Source organism: Scyliorhinus torazame, chromosome 23 (assembly GCF_047496885.1).
Source record: "Scyliorhinus torazame isolate Kashiwa2021f chromosome 23, sScyTor2.1, whole genome shotgun sequence".
NCBI classification, from domain to species: Eukaryota; Metazoa; Chordata; class Chondrichthyes; order Carcharhiniformes; family Scyliorhinidae; genus Scyliorhinus; species Scyliorhinus torazame.
The window spans coordinates 44,490,850-44,516,935 of record NC_092729.1 but is presented as its reverse complement, the minus strand read 5'-3'; the positions used below and the strand labels follow the sequence as shown (position 1 = coordinate 44,516,935).

At 44.1% G+C, this 26,086-nt stretch overlaps 1 protein-coding gene and 1 long non-coding RNA gene across 2 annotated transcripts in view; both read right to left on the bottom strand.

Annotated features, from left to right (window-relative positions):
* LOC140399532 (uncharacterized) overlaps positions 1–16,000 on the bottom strand; it is an 80,481-nt gene extending 64,481 nt beyond the window's left edge. Inside the window, exon 1 of the mRNA XM_072489071.1 lies at positions 15,877–16,000. Coding sequence (XP_072345172.1) covers positions 15,877–16,000 — 124 coding nt within the window. The remainder of the gene's footprint in view (positions 1–15,876) is intronic.
* LOC140399748 (uncharacterized) overlaps positions 1–26,086 on the bottom strand; it is a 1,084,547-nt gene that overhangs the window by 766,778 nt on the left and 291,683 nt on the right. The gene's annotated exons all lie outside the window — the stretch shown is intronic.

The following is a 26,086-nucleotide window of genomic DNA, read 5'->3' as shown; positions in this document are numbered from 1 at the left end:
AGTTCTTAGTTTCACTTCCGGCTCTGGGTCACGGTCCGTGTGGAGTTTGCACCTTTCTCCCCGTTTTTGCGTGGGTTTCTCCCCACAAACAAAGATGTGCAGGGTAGGTGGATTGGCGACACGAAATTGCCCCTTAATTGGAAAAAAGGAATTGGGTACTGTATATTTATTTTTGAAGGTTGGAGACCAGTTCATACAGGCCCCAGAATTTCAAAGCACTAATGCATAAAAAGATCACTTTTACTGGATATGAGAGTTGCTGGTTGGGACAGAATTTATTGCCCATCCCTAGTTGCTCATCAGAAGGTGGTGGTGAGCTGCTTTCTTGAATCGTTGCAGGCCGTGAGTTTGGGGTACACCCAAGTGCTTTTAGGGAGGAAGCTAAATGATTTCTCCTCGTTATCGTGAAGGAACGTTTATATGGTTCCAAGTGGGAGTGGTGAGTGATTTGGAGGGTGAATTGCAGTTGGTGATTTTCCCAAGCAGGGGCTTGTCAAGTTCTTCAGAATGGCAGTGGTCGTAGGTCTGGAAGGTGCTGTCGAAGGAACAATTGTCTGAGGAACATTGTTGAGTTATTGCGGTGCATTTTGGGATGTCTGTGGCGGAGGGATTGAATGCCTGTGGCAGGAGGAGCAATCAAGCGCACTGCTTGGTCCTGGATGTGTTCGAACGACCTGAGTGTCCTTGGAGATCTGGGGAACAGCGCGTCACGTGAAAAAAATGGATTAATCAATTTGCCTGCGTGAACAATCTTGTTCCGAAATTTCAAAAAATGTATAATAGATAATCGTTAATGTTCTTTTCCTCCATTTAGGTAGTGAGTAATTGGCAAAGTGTGACAGGTCAGTTATTTTACAGAGCTGGAATCGAACTCGGGTTTCCGCAGCGCGAGCCCAGAAAGTAAACACGTGGCATAGGCTGCTTTTCATAATGCATCCTGTAACAAAATACACCTACTTCTAATTATAAATGTGCTGCTGCTTTTATTTATGCACCGCACAGGTTTTGGAAATATAAAAAACGGCAGGCAGTGCCCACGGTGATACAGGCTCGAACTTACTCGAAAGTTGATGCTGTGAAGTAACCAGTGAGCTAAAGCTGACGCTGACGTCAAGCACGGACACATTGTATATAAAGGATTAACGTGATCAAACTAGCCGTGGTGGGTAACATTGAGGGGAAACTCCAGGTGTCGCTGCACATCACCTCACAGCCAGACGTGAGCAAAAATGTAAAAGTGCGTGAAGTAACAACGGAGGACATTCATTCCGTATAACCTCAGCGGCTCTTTAGATTAGCGATTCATTGAATCCCACTGGACCGACCTTTCCCCAGAGGCATGCATTTGATTGCTGTTGTTTCTCGCATTGAAATTCGAAAGTCATTGTTGTATCTGCCTCCGCCAATCTCACAGGCAGTGCAGAACAGATAATTAAACTGTGTCCCAGAACATTGTAATAATTGTTCGAAAGATGTAACTTAAAAATATTACCTCGCAGTTATATTGACCTGCGAGCTGCGAGTGCTGTGGCAACTGGAACTGATAGAAAATTACAACAGGGCCACTCACTCCTGCCCCAACATTCAGTTTGATCACAGCTGAGCTTCTGCCTCAATGTCAATTCCTGCCTGTTCCTCAGATACTTTCATTCCCTCAAAGTTCACTGTCGTTAAGATTAATCGAGGCAGACACCCACAGCAAACTATCAAACCGATTTGGACATTAGATGGTGTTCTAGAATCTGCAGCGACACAGATATGGAAGGTGGGACAGGTTATAGAGTCATCGAAGTTTACAGGAAGGAAATACGCCCTTCGGCCTAACTTGTCTATGCCGCCCAGTTTTTACACAAACCCTGTCCAGTTGCCCACATTTGGTCATATTCCTCCATACCCGTCTTCTCCATATAACTATCTAGATGCTTTTTAAAGGCAGAATTGTATACGCCTCTACTGTTGTGTCTGCCAGCTCTTTCCAGACACTCACCACCCTCTGTGTGAAACAATTGTTCCTCTGGACCCTTTTGTATCTCTCCCCTCTCGCCTTCAACCTATGCCCTCTAGTTTTGGATTCCACTACCTTTGGGAAAATCTACTTCATCAATGCCCCTCATTATTTTATAGCCGACGTCAGGATCACCCCCAGCCTCCAAGAAAAATGTTCCAGTCTATCCAGCCGCTCCGTTTAACTCAAACTATCAAGTCCGGTAGCAGCCTAGCAAATCTTTCCTGCCCTCTTTCTAGGTTAATAATATCCTTTCTATATTAAGGTGACCAGAACTGTACACAGTATTCCAACTGTGTCCTTCCCAATTTCTTGTACAACTTCAGCAAGACGTCCCAACTCCTGCCTTCAATTATCTGGACATGTATCTGTATAATAGTAATAATGGCCACAGACACAGTAATTGTGGAGCAAAGAGCATCCTTCAGTGTTGTGAATTTCCAATTATTCATCATGTTTGCTGTGGTTGCAAAGAGCAACAAAGTCGCAGAATGTGTCTGACTGGAAAAAGATGAACAGGAATATTTTGCTCAAGAGACCCACAGCAAATCAAAACTTCACCCGATACCAATAGAAACAAAACAGAAACAGAATAAAGGAGAGTGGTAAAGAGAGAAAGGGGGAGAGAGCGTTTAATGCTGGAGTACATTGCACATCACTCCTTTCCACCTTAATGCAGCAAGCACATTGTTTCTGCCTTCCAGGATTCATGCTGTTAGAAATACCTTCGATCCAGTTTCCTCTGAAGCACATAGAACATAGAACATTACAGTGCAGTACATGCCCTTCACCCCTCGATGTTGCGCCGATTTGTGAAACCACTCTAAAGCCCATTTACACTATTCCCTTATCGTCCATATGTCTATCTAATGACCATTTGAATACCCTTAGTGTTGGCGAGTCCACTACTGTTGCAGGCAGGGAATTCCACACCCTTACTACTCTCTGACTAAAGAACCTATCTTTGACGTCTGTCTTATATCTATGTCCCCTCAATTTAAAGCTATGCCCCCTCGTGCTAGACATCACCATCCGAGGAAAACGGCTCTCACTGTCCACCCTATCCAATCCTCTGATCATCTTGTATGCCTCAATTAAGTCACCTCTTAACCTTCTTCTCTCTAACGAAATGAGCCTCAAGTCCCTCAGCCTGTCCTCATAAGATCTTCCCTCCACACCAGGCAACATTCTGGTAAATCTCCTCTGCACCATTTCCAATGCTTCCACATCCTTCCTATAATGCGGTGACCAGAATTGCACGCAATACTATAAACGCGGCCGTACCAGAGTTTTGTACAGCTGCAACATGACCTCATGGCTCTGAAACTGAATCCCTCTACCAATAAAAGCTAACACACCGTACGCCTTCTTAACAACCCTCTCAACCTGAGTGGTAACTTTCAGGGATCTCTGTACATGGACAACGAGCTCTCTGCTCATCCACACTGCCAATAATCTTACCATTAGCCCAGTACTCTGTCTTCCTGTTATTCCTTCCAAAATGAATCACCTCACACTTCTCTGCATTAAACTCCATTTGCCACCTCTCAGCCCAGCGCTGCAGCTTATCTATGTCCCTCAGTAACTTGTAACATCCTTCCGCACTGTCCACAGCTCCGCCGGCTTTAGTGTCATCTGCAAATTTACTCACCCATCCTTCTACGCCCTCCTCCAGGTCATTTATAAAAATGACAAACAGCAGTGGCCCCAAAATAGATCCTTGTGGTACACCACTAGTAACTGGACTCCAGTCTGAACACTTCCCATCAACCACCACCCTTTGTCTTCTTACAGCTAGCCAATTTCTGATCCAAACTGCTAAATCGCCCTGAATCCCATGCATCCTTATTTTCTGCAGTAGCCTACCGTGGGGAACCTGATCAAACGCTTTACTGTAATACATATACAACACATCAACTGCTTTACCCTCATCCACCTGTTTGGTCACCTTCTCAAAGAACTCAATAAGGTTTGTGAGGCACGACCTACCCTTCACGAAACCGTGTTGACTATGTCCAATCAAATTATTCCTTTCCAGATGATTATACACCCTATCTCTTTTACACCTTTCCAAGATTTTGCCCACAACAGAAGTAAAGCTCACTGGTCTATAGTTACCTGGGTTGTCTCTACTCCCCTTCTTGAGCAAGAGGACAACATTTGCTATCCTCCAGTCTTCTGGCACTATTCCTGTTGAGAAAGATAACTTAAAGATCAAAGCCAAAGGCTCAGCAATCTCCTCCCTAGCGTCCCAAAGAATCCTAGGATAAATCCCATCCGGCCCAGGGGACTTATCTATTTTCACCCTTTCCAGAATTGTTAACACCTCCTCCTTATGAACCTCAAACACTTCTAGTCTAGTAGCCTGAATCTCTGTATTCTCCTCGACAACATTGTCTTTTTCCTGTGTGAATACTGACGAAAAATATTCATTTAGCACCTCTCCTATCTCCTCGGACTCCAAGCACAACTTCCCACTACTGTCCTTGACTAGCCCTACTCTTACCCTAGTAATTCTTTTATTCCTGACATATCTATAGAAATATTGAGGGTTATACTTGATCCTACCTGCCAAAGACTTCTCATGTCCCCTCCTGGATCTTCTTAGCTCTCTCTTTAGGCCCTTCCTAGCTAACTTGTAACTCTCGAGCGCCCTTACTGAACCTTCATGTCTCATCTTTACAAAAGCCTCCTTCTTCCTCTTGACAAGTGCTTTGAGTGCCTTAGTAAACCACGGTTCCCTTGCTCGACCACTTCCTCCCTGCCTGACAGGCACATACTTATCAAGGACACGCAGTAGCTGTTCCTTGAACAAGCTCCACATTTCCATTGTGCCCATCTCCTGCAGTTTTCCTCTCCATCCGATGCATCCTCAGTCTTGCTTTATCGCATCATAATTGCATTTCCCCCAGATATAACTCTTGTCCTGCGGTATATACCTATCCCTTTCCATCTTTAAAGTAAACGTAATCGAATTGTGGTCACTATCACCAAAGTGCTCACCTACCTCCAAATCTAACACCTGTCCTGGTTCATTACCCAGTACCAAATCCAATGCGGCCTCGCCTCTCGTTGGCCTATCTACATACTGTGTCAGGAAGCAGAAGTTGCATGATTCATTCCACCGTTAGAATGAAAAAATAAGGGCAGCACGGTGGCGCAGTGGTTAGCACTGCTGGCTCAGTGCGCCAAACTTTCAGGTTCGATCCCGTCTCTGGGTCACCCTCCGTGTGGAGCTTGCACTTTCTCCCCGTTTTTGCGTGGGTTTCTTCCCCACAACCCAAAGATGTGCAGGGTAGATGGATTGGGCACGCTAAATTGCCAGGTAATTGGAAAAAATGCATTGGATACTCGATGTTTTTTTTTAAAGAATCGAGAACAGTTCATCCCAGGCCCCAGAAATTCAAAGCACCAATGTATTAAACAGATCACTTTTACTGGATGTGAAGTTGCTGGTTGGGACAGAATTTATTGCCCACCCCTAGTTGCCTTTCAGATGGTGGTGGTGAGCTACCTCCTTGAATCGTTGCTGGCCCTGACGTTTGGGTAAACTCAAAGTGCTTTTAGGGAGGAAGCCAAATGATTTTTCCCCGTTAACCTGCAGGAACATTTATATGGTCGCAAGAGGGAGTGGTCAGTGATTTGGAGTGGAAATTCCAGTTGGTGATTGGCCCAAGTAGGGGCTTGTCTAGTTCTTCAAAATGATAGTGGTCGGAGGTGTGGAGGCGCTGCCTGAGGAACAATTGACGAGGAACATTGTTGAGTTATAGCGGTGCATTTTGGGATGTCTGTGGCGGAGGGATTGAATGCTTGTTGCAGGAGGAGCAATCAAACGCACTGCTTGGTGCTGGGTGCTTTCGAACTCCCTGAGTGTTCTTGGAGATCGGGGGAGCAGCGTTTCACGTCGAGGGAAATGGAGTAATCAATTTGCCTGCGTAACCAATCTTGTTCCGAAATTTCAAGGAACCTATCATAGATAATCGTTAATGCTCTTTTCCTCCATTTCGGCTGAGTAATTGACAAAGTGGGACAGGTCAGTTATTGTACAGAGCTGGAATCGAACTTGGGTTTCCGCAGTGTGAGATCAGAAAGTGAACAGATGGCACAAGGTTCCTTTTAAAACAGAATAATGCAATCTCTGGAGTGGAAATTCCAGTTGGTGATTGGCCCAAGTAGGGGCTTGTCTAGTTCTTCAAAATGATAGTGGTCGGAGGTGTGGAGGCGCTGCCTGAGGAACAATTGACGAGGAACATTGTTGAGTTATAGCGGTGCATTTTGGGATGTCTGTGGCGGAGGGATTGAATGCCTCTGGCAGGAGGAGCAATCAAGCGCACTGCTTGGTGCTTCCGAACTCACTGAGTGTTCTTGGAGATCTGGGGAGCAGCGTTTCACGTCGAAGAAAATGGATTAATCAATTTGCCTGCGTAACCAATCTTGTTCCGAAATTTCAAGGAACCTATCACAGATAATCGTTAATGCTCTTTTCTTCCATTTAGGTTGTGAGTAATTGACAAAGTTTGAATGGTTAGTTATTGTTCAGATCTGGAATCGAACTTGGGTTTCCGCAGTGTGAGATCAGAAAGTGAACAGGAAGCACAAGGCTATTTTTTAAACAGAATAATGCAATCTCTGAAAAAAAACCACCTTCTTCTAATTATAAATGTGCTGCTGTTTTTATTTATGCAACACACATGTTTTGGAAATGTGAAAAACGCCAGCCAGCGCCGACGGTGAGACAGGTTCGAACTTCCAATTAAGTTGATGCTGTGAAGTAACCACCGAGCTAAAGCTAACGCGGTCGTCACACATGGACACGTTGTATATAAAGGATTTCCGTGATCATACTCGCAGTGGTGGGCAACACTGAGGCGAGACTCCAGGTGTTGGTGCACATCATGTCACAGCCAGACGTGACCGAAAATTTAAAAGTGCGTGAAGTACCGATGGAGGACATTCATTCCGTTTAACCTCAGTGGTTCATTAGATTAGCAGATCATTCAATCCCACTCGACCGACCTTTCCCCAGAGGCATGCATTTCATTGCTGACATTTCTCGCATTGACATTTGAAAGCCACTGTTGTATCTGCCTCCACCAATCTCACAGGCAGTGCGGACAAGATAATTGAAATCTATCCCAGAACATTGAAATAATTGTTGGAAAGATGTAACTTAAAAACCTTATCTCGCAGTTATATTCATCTGCGAGTACTGTGGCAACTGGAACTGACAGCAAATGACAACATAGGGAGACGACACGACCACTCACTCCAGTCAAAACATTCAGTTTGATCACAGTTGAGCGTCTGTCTCAATGTCATTTCCTGCCTGTTCCTCAGATACTTTCGTTCCCTCAAATTTCACTATTGCGAAGAAAAATGGAGGCAGGCATTCAAACCGATTTGGACATATAGATAGGGTGCTCGAATCTGCAGCGAGGCAGAGCTGGAAGGTGGGGCAGGTTATAGAGTCAGAGACGTTTACATGATATAAATAGGTCCTTCGGCCTAACTTGTGCATGTCGCCCAGTTTATACTACACAAATCCTGTCCAATTGCCCACATTTGGTCATCTTCCTCTATACCCATTTTTTCCATATAACTATTTAAATGCTTTTTAAAAGGCAACATTGTAGACGCCTCTACTACTGCCTCTGCCAGCTCGTTCCAGACACTCACCACCCTCTGTGTGAAACAATTGGTATCTCCCCCCTCTCACCTTAACCCTACGCGCTCTAGATTTGGACTCCACTACCTTTGGGATAATCTACCCGATCCATGCCCCCCCACCATTATTTTATAGCCGTCGTCAAGATCACCCCTAGGCTCCAAGAAAAATATTCCAGTTTAACAGCTCCTTATAACTCAAACCATCAAATCCGGTAGCTGCCTAGCAAATATTTTCTGCCCTCTTTCTACGTTAATAATAACGTTTCTATATTAGGGTGACCAGAACTGTACATAGTATTATAAGTGTGTCCTTCCCAACGTCTTGTAGAACTTCAGCAAGACATCCCAACTCCTGTGTTCAATTATCTGACCATGTATCTGTATAATAGTAATAATGGGCAGACACAGTAATTGTGGAACAAAGAGCCTCCTTCAGTGTTGTGAATTTCCAATTATTAATCACGTTTGCTGTGGTTGAAAAAAGCAGCAAAGTCGCAGAATGTATCTGACTTGAAAAAATGTAGAAGAATATCTTGCTCAAGAGAACCACAGCTAATTAAATCTTCACCCGATACTAATACAAACAAATTAGAAACAGAAAAAAAATTCACGTCCACAGAAGCGCCTATCTGTGCCCCTGACTTTCGAGTCCCCTATTACTATTGCTCTTCTGCGCTTTGACCCTCCCTTCTGAACATCAGAGCCAGCCGTGGTACCACTGCTCTGGCTGCTGCTGTTTTCCCCTGATAGGCTATCCCCCCGACAGTATCCAAAGGGGTATACCTGTTCGAGAGGGGGACAACCACAGGGGATTCCTGCACTGACTGCCTGCCCTTTCTGGTGGTCACCCATTTCTCTGCCTGCACCTTGGGTGTGACCACATTTATATAACTGCGATCTATGACGCTTTCCGCCTCCTGCATGCTCTTAAGTGCATCCACTTGCTGCTCCAACCGAACCATGCGGTCTGTGAGGCGCTCCAGTTGGGTGCACTTTCTGCAGAGACGCCATCCGGGACGCTGGAAGCCTCCCGGACCTGCCACATCTCACAGTCAGATCACTGCACCCCTCTAACTGACATTGAATCATTTAATTAAAATTAAAAGTTTAAATTAAAAAAAAATTTTTTTTTTAAAGTTACTGTTAACTATCTGTTTCCTAGCACTAGATTTCTAATATAAATGTGAAAGCTAAATATAGTACTCTCCGATCTCTGGCTTAGGTACCCCTCTAAATTATAATTAACTAATTATGTTTAATGAGTTACCAATGCGGAATTTTTTTAATTTACTGTAGATTCCCACCCAGCCACTCAGGTCACAGCTTTTCTGTGTTGTCACTTCAGTTCCACCCCCCCCGCCCCCCACGCCCCGACACACACAATTTGAAAAAGGTATAAAAGTAAAAATGAGTAAAAATCACTTGCTTACCTTCTTACCTTCTGAGTGTCTTAGATGTTCTCAGGTTCTCTCTCTGACAGAGACGGCTCATCCTCCTCTGAACGTTTTGACTTTGCTGTCAGTGAGGCAGGTATCATCATTTTCTACTGTTTGCCAGATGCTTATTTGCAACCAAAGTTATTTTCTCGTCGATTAAAGCATTTTGAGTTATTGCATATATGTTTTCAGTGAGGCTGATATCATAATTTTCCACTAAGTCCCAGATGCGTTTTTGCAACTGAAGTGATTTTCTCATTGATTGAAGCATTTTGAGTTATTTGCCATTTGTTTTCAGTGGGGTTGATTTCATAATTTTCTACTTTTTTTTTCAAATGCATGTTTTGCCCCCTATGTGATTTTCTCATTTTCACTTATTTGCCACTTGTGGTCAGTGAGGCGGATATCATAATAATGTTCTCCTATTTTCCAAAATGCTTATTCTGCAACCAAAGTGATGTTCTCATCGATTGAAGCATGTTGCGCCATTTACCATTTCTTTACATTGAGGCGGATATCATATGTTTATACTTTTTTCAAATGCGTGTTTTGCAACCAAAGCGATGTGCTCATCCAGTTGAACATATTGAACCATTTGCCTTTTGTTTTCTGTCAGGTGGATATCATAATTTTCTACTTTTGGCAGATGCTTATTTTGCAACCAAGGTGATATTATCATTGATTGAAGCCTTTTCATTTATTTGCCATTTTTTTCAGTGAGGCTGAGATCATAATTTACTACTTTTTGTCAGCTCTGTGTTTGCAACTAATGTGATTTTCTGATCGAGTTAAGCTTTTTGAGTCATTTGCCATTTGTATTCAGATGGTGTGACTTAGTAATTTTCTACTTTTTGCCAGATGCTAACTTTCTAACACTGTTGATTTTCTGATCGATTGAAGCATGTTGTGTGATTTGCGATTTCTTTGCAATGAGGCTGGTATCATAATTTTCTAATTTTTGTTAAATGCGTGTTTTGCAACCATAGTGATGTTCTGATCGAGTTCAGCAATAGGTGCCATGTGTTGTAAGTGAGGAGGATATAATCATTTTCTACTTTTTACCAGATGCTTATTTTACATTCAAAGTGATTTTCTCATCAATTGAAGCATTTTCACTGATTTGCCATTTGTTGTCAGTGAGGTGGAGATCATAATTTTCTACTTTTTCCCAGATGCTTATTTTGCAACGGAAGTGATTTTCTCATCGAGTTAAGCAATTTGAGCCATTTGCCACTCATTGTCAGTGAGGGCGATATCATAATTTTCTAATTTTTAACTGATCTCGCTATTCCAAATGGGATAGAGGGGGAAAAAGGAGGAGACTAAAGACCAGTAATGTTGACCTCTGTGGTGGTGAATTTGCTGGAATCAATAATTAAGGAGGAGATGACGAAACAGTTGGAAAGACAAAGCTCAATCCACCATTGTCACCCTGGTTTTATAGAGAATAATATATGCGTGACAAGCTTGCTTCAGTTTCTTCAAGAAGTAACCAGCAAAGTGGATAATGGGGAACCTGTGGTGTGTTGTGTCTAGACTTCCAGAAGGCGTTACACAAGGAGCCATATAAAAGACTGAACTAGAATGTTAGATCATAGGGGATTGGGGCAAAGTATGAGATTTGATTGATGATTGGCTGACTGACAGAAATCAAAGTGTCGGCATACATGGATCCTTATTTGGCTGGTGAACTGTACCAGGTATGCTGCCGCAGAGGTCGGTCCTCGGACATGAACTGTTTACAATCTATATAAATGATCTGCAAGCAGGGACAGAGTTTAACATAGCAAAATTTGCGGAGGAGACTAGAATATCTGGGAAAGCAGGCAGTGAAAAGGAGATACCGATTTTACACGCGGATATAGATACGTTAGGACATTGGGCCAAAATTTGGTGAATGAAGTTAACGTGGAAACGTTTGAGGTTATCATCTTTGGCCGGAAAATAGGAAGACAAATTATTATCTAAATGTAAAGCAAATTCAAGGTGTGCATGGGCAGAGGGATCGGGCTTTGTGTGTTCATGACTTTCACAAAAATTGTATGCAGGTACAGCATGTAATTAAAAAGGCGAATTGCAAAAAGACTGGAGTATAAAAGTGAAGCAGTGTTGCTAGAATTGTATAGGATGTTGGTGAGACCTCATCTGATGTATTGTGTCCAGTTTGGGATACCTTATTTGGGGAACGAAGAGGTGGCACTGGAGGCAGTTAAGAGCAGGTTCTCCAGATTGATTCCGGGGGTGAAAGAGTTGACGTATGAGGAGCGATTAAACAGTTTAGCCTCACAATCGCTGGAGTTGAGAAGCGTGAAAGGGGCCTGCTAGAGGTGTGTAAAATACGAAATAAGATTGAGAAACTGAACCTAGACCAAAGCCCCCCCCCCCCTCCCCCCCCCAACGCACCCTGTAGTGCACTCTAGAACGATACATCACAGGTAGTGGTTGAGAGGCGGTAGACTTCAAACTGATGTGAGTTCGCGAACTGGGTGGTGAATTTATGGAGTTCCCTGCCCCACAGTACGGTGGAGTCTGACTCATGAAATGCTTTCAAGAAGGTTTTATATACATTTCTGATTTTTAAAAAACGTGTTAAAGAGATATGTTGAACAGCCAGGGAGGAGGATTTGAGGTCAGGAAGAATTCAGCCACGAACTGATAGAATGGTGGAGCAGGGTCGAACAGCTGAAATTCCTCCTTCGGCTCCGAATTCCCATGTTCTGAAGTAGTGCAGATATATATCAACCTTGCAAAATATAATGTTATTTTCAGCGCGGTGTGGCTTTTGCTGGAGTAACCTATCCATGCTGCCAGCTTCCTCTGTTCTGCGTTGGACTTTATATATGCTTCACTTCATTGTATGGCTTTTCTTCCTGCAAGACTGAAAGAGCTGTTCCACCATGTAGTTCTAGAAGGACTGTGGGAGCTGCCTTCTCCCTCTGCCCACATGTCCAACTGCTCGGCCTTCCAGTGTAAGTAATGACAAAGGGGCGTTTATCTACCAAACAAGGCCCGTTGCTCAGACACTGTAATAACGCTGCTCGTCTATTCAATTACCCTTCACGCTGCAGTCCCAGTAAAATACAACAGGAAGACAATTGGATTTTACCCAACTGCCATGCATAAAACTAGCTCTGTCCAGCACAAATCTAACTGTAGGTTGAACCGCTCGAGGCACGGAACAATTAAATTAAATACACAACTGGGCCTTATTTCTGATGTTCACCAATACACTTATTAATCTTGTAACACTTTCTTTACTTTCTTCCTGAGCAGAATGTGTACACTGACATTAATAAACGCTCGAAATGTGTGATTGTTACCGTCGAAATTTTGGATGTTAGGTATGATTCCCCGGATCTAAGCCCCGCTGGTGAGGCACACATTGTTTGTGTTTGTCTCTATTTCCCCCCCCCCTAGAAAGTGCTTCTCAGAAGCTTTTTTGGAACAGTTCACTCCATGAGATATAATCACACACACAAGTGTTCATTTAATTGTTTGTGCAGTTTGCAGTGGTTGACTCGTTTAATGCTGTGCGTCAAATTTCCTTGAACGGTCCATTCTTCAGGAACTGTGTTCATTTTTGCTTCAATGTGCCACTCACTACTCCGAGTGAGCCCGTTACAGGTCACTTACTTAATCCGGAGATGTTGCGTCATCCACCATTACAAACCCCTGTATACCTTTTCCTCCTCTTTCCAATTGCATCTCGATAACAGTGCCTCCTGCTCATGTAAAAATCGTCCTAATTAATTCGGTGCTCCTGCGTCGTTCCCTACCGCATCCCTTCCCATCCCTCCACCACCCCAACCCAAGGCCGGTTCACCAAGTATCTCTGAAGGACTTCTCGTTGCATGGACCCGATTAGCCAATTATCTTCCTGTGTCACAAGACCGTGTGCATCGATCTTCATCGGGTCTTTAATTTGACCAGCTAATTTTGAATTACCGGGAAACTAATCCCAAAATCAAGCTTACAGGAACAAGTAAAATTTTGCAGCTGCAATTAAAGTAATTCATTTCTGCTCATGTTATTGCATGTTAGTCATCTGAATTGTAACCAGCATATGTAGGCAGCCTACAGACTGAAACAGTGGAATGCATAACAAGGGACAAAGAAATGGCTCAGCAATTGAATACATACTTTGGTTTTGTCTTCACAAAAGAGGACACACATCAGATCCCGGAAATGTTAGAGAATGAAAGGTTTAGTGAAAGGAAAGAACTGAGGGAGATCAATATTGGTAGAGAAATCGTGCTGGGAAAATTGATGGGATTGAAGGCGGATAAATCCCCAGAGCGTGATAAACTTTGTCCCAGAGTGCTTAAGGAAGTGGCTCTGAAAATATTGGATTCATTGGTTGTCATCTTCCGGGATTCTCTCGACTCTGGAACAGTCCCTTCAGATTGGAATGTGGCCAATGTAACTCTAATATTCAAAAAGGGAGGTAGAGAGACATCAGGGAATTATAGACCAGTAAGCCTAACATTGGGAGTGCGGACAATTCTTGGATCCATTATCAAGGATTTTATACCGGAACATTTCGTAAGAAGTGGCAGGATCAGTCTGAGTCAGCGTGGATTTATGAAGGGAAAATCATGCTTGACAAATCAGTTGGAATTCTTTAAAGATGTAATCAGTACAGTTGACAAGGTGGAGCCAGTCGATGTCGTAATATTTGGAATTTCAGAAAGCGTTTTACAAAGTCCCGCTGAAGAGATAATTGTGCGAAATTAAAGCGCATGGATAGGGGTAAGTGTAGTGAGGTGGCTCGAAAACTGATTGGCAGAGAACAAATAACGAGTAGGAATCAATGAGTCATTTTGAAATTGACAGGCAGGAATTAGAGGGGTTCCACAGTGATCTGTGCTTGGACCCCAACAATTCACAATATATATTAATGATTTGGATCCGGGAACACAATGTAACATCTCAAAGTTTGCAGATGGTACTACGTTGGGTGGGAGGGCGAACTGTGCCAAGGAGGAAGAGATCCATCAGCATAATCTGGACATGTTGGGTGAGTGGGCAAATCAATGGGAGATGATTTGGATAAGTGTACGGTTATTCATTTTGGAAGCAAAAACAGGAAGGCACATTCCTCCCTGATGGCTGTAAATTGGGAGAGGGGAGTGTGCAGCGGGAGCTGGTTGTCCCTGTGCATCAATCGCTGAAGGTAAGCATGCAGGTGCAGCAGGCGGTAAAGAAGGCTAGTGGTAGGTTGCCCTTCATTGTGAGAGGTTTCAAGTATAGACAAAGGGATGCGTTGCTGCAATTATACAGGCCCTTGGTGAGGCCACACCTAGAATATTGTGTGCAGTTTTGGTCTTCCTTTCTGAGGGATGATGTTCTCGCTCTCTAAGGAGTGCATGCAAAGGTTTACCAAGCTGATTCCAGGGATGGCGTGACTGGCATATAAGGAGAGATTGACTAGGTTCGGATTGTTCTCGCTTGAGTTAAGAAGAATTAGGGGGATCTCATCGAGCCGTCTAACAGGACTAGATAGGGTACATGAAAGGAAGATGTTCTCAATGGTGGGTGTGTACAGAACCAGCGGTCACAGTCTGAGGATTCTTGGATTTCGGACAGAGATAAGGAGACATTTCTTCACCCAAAGAGTGGTGAGTCAAATGCCTGCAATTAACTCAGTAGTTCGTGCCATGATTTCATCTAGGTTATCAGCCCTTGGGAATCAATTCATCACCTCACATTTATTCAAATTAAACTGCATCTGCCATTCATCGGCCCACTGCCCAAATGGTCAAGATCCTGTTGAAAGCTCATATTACATTCTTCACCAGCCACTATGCCCCAATCTTGGTGTTCTGCAAACTTCCTAAAAATGCCTCCTACATACTCATCCATATCATTAATATACATCATAAGTAACGGTGGACCCAGCACCAATCCCTGAGGCACACCACTGACCAGAGGCCTCCAGCTTGAGAAAGAACCCTCCACCGCCAATTTCGGTCGCCAAGCCAATGTTGTATCCAATTGGCTACCTGCCGCTAGATTCCGTGAGATTTCACCTTTTGCAACAACCTACCATGCAGAACTTTGTCAAAGGTCTTACTAATGTTCATGGAGACAACGTCGACAGCACTGCCCTCATCTACCTTCCTGGTTACTCCTTCAAAAACCTCAGTCAAAATCGTGAGAAATGACTTTCCCCTTACAAAACGATGCTAGCGTTTCCAAATTAGCCCTTGATTGTCTAAATGTCTGTAGATCCTGTCCCTGAGAATACCTTATATCAATTTACCCACTACAGAAGTAAGGCTAACCGGTCGATAGTTCCAGGGATTATCCCTACAGCCCTTCTTAAACAAGGGCATAACATTTGCTACCCTCCAATCTTCAGGCGCCTCTCCTGTGGCTGTCGTGATTCAATTATCTCAGCCAGGGGCGGCAATTTCCTCATGAGTCCCCCACAACGCCCTGGGATACATTTCATCAGGTCCCTGGGATTTATCTATCTCTATGCGCTTCAATACCTCCAGCGCCAACTTCTCTGCAATATGTGCACTCCTCAAAACATCGCTTTTTATTTCCCTAACATTCGTGGCATTTCCAGCAGAAAATACTGACGAGAAATATTCATTTTGGACATCTCCAATCCCTTGTGAATCTGCACATAGTTGACCTTGTTTATCCTTAAGAGGCCCTACCCTCTCCCTAGTCATGCTTTTACCCGCTATGTATCTGTAAAACCTTTTTTTGGATTTTCTTTGCCTTATCTGCCGCGACAATCTCCTGGCCCCTTCTTACCCTCCTTATTTCTCTCTTTACTCCGACAAGCCCGATACTCTTGAAGGGATTCGTGTGATCCTGGATGACTATATATATCATATGATTCCTTCCGTTTGACCATGGCCTCAATATCCCGAGTCATCCATTATCCCTCCTTATAAAATCTATATGTCTCTGATTTCAGATGAACAACTGTTCTCGCTTCAACTGCTGTTGTGGAGAGAGTTGCAAACCGCTACCTGCCATTGAGCGATGCGGTGTTTCCTAACATCTTTACTGAACAGTCTCCCCTTAAATTTTAGACTAAATTTCCAACCAGTGTATTGCGTTTCATGTCCTTGGACTAATTGTAAAGAAAATTATAAACTAAATGGTACAAATTTTAAACGGGACCATACTCCGAATAATTTCTCCCACATGTGCGTCTGTAATAGCAGGGAGCAAGAATGATTCAGATGATCAAATGGTTTTATTTCACTAGGCAGAGCTGCCTGATTGGCTAAGCTACAAAGAAAGAACAGCTGGATGTCTGGATTGGCTATCAGTCAAACGTTAGAATATTTTGTTTGGTGAATACAGCTATCAGTCACATCGCAAACTCAGAAATAGGCTGAGAGTGGCTTGCTGGATGAATGAACCTCCAGCGTGACGTCAGATATCTGATCGGCAGCTGGTGGAAACCTCTGCATAATGAATGCAGCTGTGGATTACAATGCAACCTCAAACAATGCCTGCGATGCATGTTGCTTCCTGACTGAAGTCATGTTTGCAGTATGACTTCCGAGATCTGACAGTCCCAGCTGTCGGTCACAGTCTCAGCTGGCTGATTGGCTGTTTGGCTGAGGGAACTCCCGGCAGCAACGGACCATTGTCCTTTACTGAGACTGCCGGTCGCCAGTTCCTGGTGCTCCCAGCTCGGTGAAAGCGGCTGTCAGTAGTGGCGGTAGGGATTGATCCACTCCAGCAGGCCCGACTTCTTACCTATAAATGTTCACTCCTCGTTGTTATATGCAGTTTGTCTGTTGCGAATTTGTAGATGCACCTTCAATTCAGTTAGTTCGACTGTACAACTGACTCTCGCCAGTGATATCCTATCACAAGTGATCTTTGTTGACCAATTTATTAATTGATGTAACCGGATACATTGCCGCCTTCTTGACCTGCTCTCTGAACTTTGACTGAGTCACGCCGTAAATAAATGTGTTTGTGCAGCAACTTAAATTACGCAGCATCCATCCCACATATTGACATATAGCTTCAGACTCGTTTAAATAAACGATTCCTCGAATGTGTTTGTACAAGAAATATATAACATTCAACAACCATAGAAGTATGAAGGTCCCAGATATGCTGAAGAGTAAAATCATAGACTTCCTTCTGCTCTCCATTTCTGGATCACTGCGATTCTCTCCATTATTCTGAGCCCTCAGTCCCTGACGTACTCGACTGGTCACTAAAACATATCTGACTGTCAGTGCATTGAGCAACATAATTAAAACAAATGGGAGCAATGGCGTTAAAATCCGTTCGAACCAATGAAATCCTTGCCAAATTGGGTCAGTTAAAGTTACTACCTTTGTGTAACAGAGCCACGGTGTATTGCCTATTATCACGTAAGGTGTAAACGTAAAGTACCAGGGGATGTTTTTAAAGCAGAGCAGAATGCCGGTTGTTGCTAGAACCACAGCCGCAGTTTTCCCGGTGCAATATTTTGCTCTCATTTTCTGGCAACAGATGGTCACAAACCGATCAAAGGAGAACGTAACTGTGAACCAGACAGAACAGTCCCTGGCTGCACTCAGCAGTACACCCTTAACACTGCACACAGGGGTTATGTCCAGAAAGCTCAATGGCATGTAATATGTATTGATCTGATTCAGAATGACGTCTGTGATAATGAGCAGTAGATCCGCAGTTGCCATGGCCACCAGGTAGCGAGTAGTGCAAGTGGAGAGGCCACACTTTCCACGGGACAGGATTAGAATTGCCAGGGTATTAACTGTAAGAAAGGAACATTTCAACATAGTGAAAGTTGTTGATCGATATGTTCAAAATCTGCAACAGTTGCGAAAGACAGTTTTGCTGAAAAATGACAGGTTTCTGAGACAGGATGAATATGTTAGAGATTAAAACTGCAGACTAGACATTCAGAAACGCTACCCCACTGTTTAGAAATGGATCGAGAGAGAAACCTGAGAGCTTCAGACCTGTTAGTTGGACTTCTATAGCAGAGAAAATGTTAGAGTCTGTTATAAAGCACCTGATATCACTGAAAAATGATTTGGTTGGGAAGTCAACTTGGATCGAAGAGGGATCAGTTTTGACACACCTGTTGGATTTTGTGAGCATATTATAGATTCGCAAAATCACTACAGTACAGAAGGAAGCCATTATCAGAAAGATATTGTGTTTACCAATTGGCTTGCGAAGTGAGGAGCATGGCAGTACATTTGAAGAATATATGGAGGGGCTAAGTGAATGTGCAACGAATGGAAAATCGAACATAGTGTGAATATGTGTGGCGTTATCCACTTTGTACAAACATAATGGAAGGGAATAGCTTTTTAGTAATAGTGATTGTTCAGAATTTGTTGTTGTCATAATTGGTCTCTGTCTCCTTATTTACAACTGTGGCCTTATTCATCGGCATACACATGCACCAAGCAATTAGGATCCCACATGCCATAACCCCATACATTCCAATGGAATCTGAATGCATCATTCAGCATGTCTGCTGCAAATACGAAGATCCTTTTAATTGGAGTGTTGTGTACAACTTTCGAGTTCATTCTTTAAGGAGGATGTAGCTAATATATTGCCGTGCAACGTGAATTCACTGGACTCGTGCGTGGGACATCATTTTCTGAGGGAAAACTGGGGAACTTGGTCCTTGGAGCTTCGACGCAGAACAGATGTACTCATTACAATTTGCACAGTTCGTTCAGGGTTTGACTGGCTAGATGTAGATATAGTGTTCCGTTGGGCATGACGACCAGAATGGGAGACACAACAGACGGTTACATTGGAAACATTGGCATGTTTCCTAATCTGTGATCACGAGGGTGTTTTCACACAGGGGAAGTTAAACACTGGAATTGTTACCCAGGCGACAACAGACTAACAATGACTAAGGATGTTCAAGAAATAAGTCGATAGGTTTCGAGGTTCTAATGATGACAAGGGAGATTGGTATTCTACAGAAAACTGAGTAAGTGGAAGCTTATCTACCACGACACTGTGAATGGAAGAGTGGGCCTTACTGTACCAATAGCCTCGTCCGAGGAATATCCCTGTGTTTTCCTGTTCGTAAACATCTCAGTTTAGGCCCTCACCTAATATCAAACCGCTTTGCTGCAGACTCGAGGAATGCCGGACAGCCAACTACTCTCAGGGTACGTGTTGCAATTTACAGACGATAACGGAACCTCCAAACTCCAGAAGGAGGCTGTTCGGCCCATCAACTGTTCCTCAATCCTCGGAAAGAGCACCTAATCCTCACCATGTCACAGTTATCCCACCGAACATTTTGGACAACAACAATCAGTTTAGCATGGCAAATCCACCGAACCTGCACATCTTTGGACTGAGTGATGAGACCTGAGCACCCGAAGAGAGACCATGTGGAAATGGGGAAAATGTACAAACTCATGCAGAGTAACCGAGCACCGAATTTAACCCGTCTAGCTGGCACTAATGAGGCATCTGTGCTAACCACTGTCCAACGTGCCGTGTCTTGAGATGGTTCACAAGTGAAAGGCTGCAGCAGCTAGGTTCATGGCACCGTATCTGGCTCTGCTGAACTTGAGGGCAGGAAAAAAAGTGGCAGAGCTATAGTGATAGGGGATTCAATTATGACGGGAATAGATAGACGTTTCTGCGGCCCCAATCTAGATTTAGGATGGCAAGTTGTCTTCCATGTGCAAGGGTCAAAGATGTCTCGTTGCAGCTGCAGGTCATTCTGGGGAAAGTATGAACAGATGTCTGCCGTAGTGCATATGGGGACCAATGGTACAGGCAGGAAACGGGATGAAGTCCTACAAGCTGAAATAAGGGAGTTAGAATTTTAATTAAAAAGCAGGACCTCAAAGGTCGAATCTCAGGATTAGAACCAGTGTCACATGCTGGTGATAGTAGACATGACAGGATAGCTAAGATGAATACGTGGCTTGAGGGATGGTGTAAGTGGGAAGGATTCAAATTTCAGGACATTGGAACCATCTCTCGGGGAGGTGGAGCAGTACGAAACGGATGGTCTGCATCTGGACAGGACCGGAACAGATGTCCTTAGGGAGAATTTGTTGTGCTGTTGTGGAGGGTTATCCTAATATGGCAGGGGTTAGGAACCGATGCAGGAGATCGGATGGAAGTAAGGTGGGGACAGAAACAAAAGGCAGTAACAGGAAAAGTGGAAGGCAGAGAAACCAAAGTCAAAAATGAAAAAGGGCCATTTTACATCATAATTCTAAATGGGCAAAAAGAATATACGAAGGCTCTATGTCTGCACGGAGAATTTGTAATAAGTTTGATGAATTTTCTGCGCTGACAATCATCAACGGAGATGATACAATTGGGATCACTAGACTTGACTCCATGGTCACCAAGGGTAGGAACCCAATGTCCTGTGGTATTCAATATTCAGAAAAAATAGAAGGAAAGGAACGGTACGTTGCTGGTTAAAGAGGAGATTCACGCAACAGTAACAAAGAACATTAGCCTGACGATGTGAAATCTGTATGGGTGAAGCTGCGGAACACTGAAGGGCAAAAACGTCAGTGGGATTTGAGTGCAGACCAAAAAAACAGTTGTTGTTTGGGGATGGCATCAAACAGGACATTAGAGATGCGTGCAGTACGGGAACAACAGTTATTATGGGTGATATCAATCTGCATATTAATTAGCCCAATTGAACTGGCAGCAATTCGATGGAGGTTAATTTCCTGGAGAGTTTAAGGGATGGTTTTCTCGACCAATATGTCGAGGAACCAACTGGAGAACAGGCCATCCTAGATTGTGCAATGAGCGATATTAATTACCAACGTTGTTGTGCGAGTTCCTTTAGGGAAGAGTGACCCTAATAAGGTAGAGTTATTGATTAAGATAGAGAGTGCCACAGTTGAGTCTGAGAATAGAGTCTGAAATTAAAGAAAGCTAACTTTGATGGTTCGAGACGTGCATTAGCTAGGTGAAGTTGGCAAATGATGCTGAACGGGTTGACGGCAGATAGGCAATGGCAGACATTTAGCGAACACAAAGGTGAACTTCAACAAGTGTGCATCCCTGTCTGGCGCAAGAGTACATCGGGGAAGGTGACTCAGCCATGGCTAAAAGAAATTAGGCATAGTGTTAAAGCCAAAGTGGAGGCATATGAATAATCAGAAAAACCAGCAAGCCTAAGGAGTGGGCGAAATATAAATTTCAGCACAGAAGGACAAAGGGTATAATTCGTAAAGGGGAAAACAGAGTACGAGAGTAAGCGTGCACGGGACATAACAAGTGACTGCAAAATGTACTTTAGATAAGCGAAGAGACAAAGAGTGGTGAAGACAAATGTACGCACCTTACAGTGAGAATCAGGTGAATTCATAATGGGAAACAAAGAGATGGCAGACCAGTTGAAGAAATAGTTTAGACCTTTTTTCACAAAGGAGGATAATCATAGCCTTCCGGGGACAGACGGTCCAGCATGAAGGAGAAACTGAAGGAAATCCTTATTAATCAGGAAATTGCTTTGACATTGAGATTAATCCCCAGGGCCTGATGCTCGACATCCCGGACTACTTAAGGAAGTGGCCCTCGAAAAAGTGCAACCATTCATGATTATTTTCCAGCATTCAATAGAGTCCGGAAGAGTTCCAATGTATCGGAGGGTAGCTAATGCAACCACTCTTTTTAAGTGAGCAGGGAGAGTGCAAACGGGAAATTATAGACCGGTTAGCCTGACATTGGTAGTAGGGAAAATGCTGGACTAAACTAGTAAGAATGAAATAACTGAGCATTTTTAAAATGGGGCCAGGATCGGTCCAAATAAGCATGGATTCACTGAAGGAAAATGATGCTTCACAAATCTTCTGGAATAGTTTGAGGGCCTGACCAGTGGAGTACACAACGGTGAACCAGTGGAAGTTGGAATTTAAGAAGGCTTTTGACAGTAGATTATTGAGTTAATTAGAGGTCATGGGATTATGCGCAATGTATTGACGTGATAGAGAATGGGTTGGCAGTCAGGAAGCGGAGTGTTGGAAAAAACGGGTTATTTGCTGAGTGGCATGCAGTGGTTCGTGGCGCAGTGGTTCAGTGCTGTGGCCTCAGCTGTTAACAATATACATCAATGATTTGCATGAAGGGATTTCATGCAATATCTTCAAATTTCCATACGACACTAAGGTGCCTGCAAGTGTGCTGCAAAGAGGCTGCAGTGTGATTTCGACAGGCTGGCTGGGTGGGAACATACTTATCAAATGCGATATAATGTGGGTAAGTGTGACGTTACCCACTTTGGTGGGAAATACAGGAAGGCCGATTGTTATCTATATGATGACAGTTCAGGAAATGGGGAATTGCAACGAGACCTGGGTGTCATGGTGGAACAGTCGCTGATGGTTGCCATGCAGTTACAGTCGGAGGCAAGGAAAGCTAATGGCATGCTGGCCTTCATAGCGAGAGGATTTTAGCCGAAGAGTAAGGATGTGTTGCTGCAGTTATACAGGGCCTTGGTGAAGTCACACCTTGGGTATCGTGTGAAGTTTTGGTTTCCTCGTTTCAGGAAGGACATTCTTGTTATTGAGGACGTCCAGCGAAGTTTCACCAGACTAATTCCCTGGATGGCAGGATTGACATATGAAGAAAGATTGGATCGACTGGGCTTACACTCAACAGAGTTTCGAATAATGAACGGATATCTCATAGACACATATCAAATCCTGATGGGGCTGGGCAGGCTCGATGCGGGAAGAAAGTTTCCGATGTTGGAGACGTGCAGAACCCGTGGTCACGGCCTAAGAATACGGGGTAAGGCATTCAGGACTGAGATGAGAAATAGGTGCTTGCCTCAGAGTTGTGAACTTGTGGAATTATCTATCACAGAAGGTTCTTGGGGCCAGTTCGTTGCATATATTCCAAAGAGAGCTGGACAAGGTCCTTGCAGCTAAAGGATTAAGGGATATGGAGAGAAAGCGGGAACGGGATACTAAATTTGAATGATCAGCCATGCTCATATTGAATTATGGTGCATTCTCGAAAGGCCGAATGGCCTACTTATGCATCTAATTTCTGTTTCTCAAAGATTTGTATTCTAAGATTTAGTCTGCTTCACAAGTCTAAATTCGGCTGTCGTGTTTTCACCTCAGGACACTCATCTCATACTCAAAGAAGCAGGATTGCGTATTACAATCAACAACGCTTAAGCAGAAATATGGCACCCTCCACGGCACGGTTCCCCATTCCGATTATAGCGTATCGAGCCAATCACCAAACTCAAGCACTCATGTGATGGTCCAAACAGTCATCAATTGAACTCTGACAAAGGTTGCAACAGATACGAGGACCAGATGGTTCTCGGAAACAGACCTTTCCACCGATCAGAATCCAGCTACCTGAAATTGACAAATCTGTAAATTGAATTTCCTTCAGGGCGAGTCCCCGTCCCCATTAGGAACAGGCACACTCACCAGGATCAGACGAAGTTTCATAGAATCATCGAATCGCAACAGTGTAGAAGGAGGCCATTCGACCCTTCCTGTCTGCACAGGCCGTCCGAAAAAACACACTCGCTCGGTCAACTCTGCCAACTGGTCCCCGTTACTCCAGCAACCGACACATCACTAAGGGGCAGATTAGCATCGCCAATTGAACAAACCTGCGCATCATTGGACTGTGGGAGGCCAGCCCAGAGGAAACCCGCGGAGACACGGAGAGAAAGTGAAAACTCCTCACAGAGAGTCCCCCGAGGTCGGAATTTCACTGGGGATCCTGGTGCTGTGAGGCAACATTGCAAACCACTGTAGATTTAATCGCATTGCTGTGGGTCTGGAGACACATGTCAGCCAGATCAAGGAATGATGGCAGAATTCCCTCCCTAAAGGATATGAGAGATCCTGATGGGGTTTTACGACAATCGATAATGGTTTATGGTAATCATTAGACTTTTAATTCCTGATTTTCACTGAATTCAATTCCAAAACCTGTCTCAAGTGTTTCGAACCCAGACCCCCAGCGTCCTACGCTAGGTCTCTGGATTATTAGCCCAGTGACCATACCGCTACAACAGTCGCTCCCCAAAGCTAAGAACTCCGCCCATTCCTGGGATCAGACTCCCCTATTGGATAGAATGCCGACGTTGATATTCAGACGTCATCAGGTGTAGTGTTCCACCCTGTGATCAAAAATCCTTCATGGTCAGACACTCCTAACTTACACTCCGCTCCACATTATCAGAGCACAGTAATATTCATACCCCCGGATGAAAAAATGCTCCTCTATTTGCTTTGTATGGCCCTTAAGGCGCACTGCAACCATACACTGTGTGTTGATGACCCATTGTCAGTGTTCTCTGTTGCTTGATCTTTTGTCTACTGTGAATGTACTGCGTACGTTCCCTTGGCCGCAGAATAAATACTTTTTACTGTACTTCGGTAGATGTGACAATAAACCAATCAATAAATCAATCAAATCCTCAGCGTTTTTACCAGAAAGGTACCATCTCCCCGCTTTCACAGGGAACCCTGTGGTTTGAAACCCATTCGGGATCAAGCATCTTCCCGGCGCCTGTGGCAGGTACCTTAGCATGACTGATCGTCAAGATATGACCACCCACGGGACTATGTCACTGGCTTTAACAGACGTTCTTCAGGACCAGTGCACGGATGTTCACACATGCAGGAAGAGATCGCGCTCAACGACATATCACCCTAAAGGATCAGGAAACATCACATTTTCGCCTCACACAATTCAGTCCCGCTCAGAATCCGAACATCATCGGGATAAGACCACCACCCCGCTGAATTATTACGTTGAACACACTTCAGGGAGAGTATCCTTGCTGAGTTCACCCACAGCACTGCTCTGACCTCCCCAGGGTCAGTACCCCCTCAGGACCCTTCCAGGGACATGATCACAACTTCGTTGGGAATAATATGCCTTCCCACCCAATATCAGACCCCTTGCAATATATGACGCCACTCAACATAAATTCATCTCACCACGGTCATCCTTCATTCCCGCAGCCCATGCCTTCCTCAGGATCAGACCCCACCTGAACATTAGATGCCTTAACCTGGGTCCGAAACACCATGAACATCAGGCGTTTCCTAGAAATTAAAATCGGCAGGATTAGACTCCACTCGCTATCGATAACCCACTCCTGATGCAGTTCAGACTGATAGAGGCCACCACACGGATTTTACGGTCTCTCGACTTTCGTCCATATTTACTCGATCAGATACAATCCTATGATCCAAATATATCACGACTGGACTTCCCATCAGGATCCCTTAGATATTTCTCCTTCTTCATTCCATCAGAGCTGCTTCCCCGGTATTTAACCACACTCATTGTCAGAATGCTATGAGACCAATTGACCTTCCACATTGATCTGATCCGTCTGAGGGTCAGACGTCAGCTCCGGGTCTGACTCCACCGTCCATATGAGAATACATCCCAGGAACCCACCACACTCAGTGAGTATCACCATTTTCCTTGAGCACGGGAGAAAGGAGTCATCGCGGGGTTTGGAGGTGTGGGGGTGTGGGGGAGGGGGGGGGGCACACTGCCAAATAGTAGAGAAGAACTTCCATCCAAAAACGGAAACATATTTTTACCAGGTGTTTGTAAATTATTCAGAGAGGGAAATAACTGCGATTTTGATTGACTCAATCCAAAGTACCATTACTATATAATGGGGCGACCTCTGAGGTATTCTTCTCTGATGCATAATGATACACACGTTATTAAACGATTGACTAACGATATAACATTCCCAAAGAACTGTACACGTGTCAGTGCGCTATAGTGTCATCAGCACATTTGCGAAAAACACGGTCTTCATTGAGCAACATTACCAATATCGTTGTATTACTATCATAAATTGTAGAATATCTGACCAGGTGCACATCAGTTTAACTGTGAAAAAGGCATTTTGTCATTGCAGCATGACAGAATCATGACTAATCACAGAACAAGTGTAATTAGGGACAGCAAGTTGGTCACACACCGACCGCCGCCCCCCCCCCCG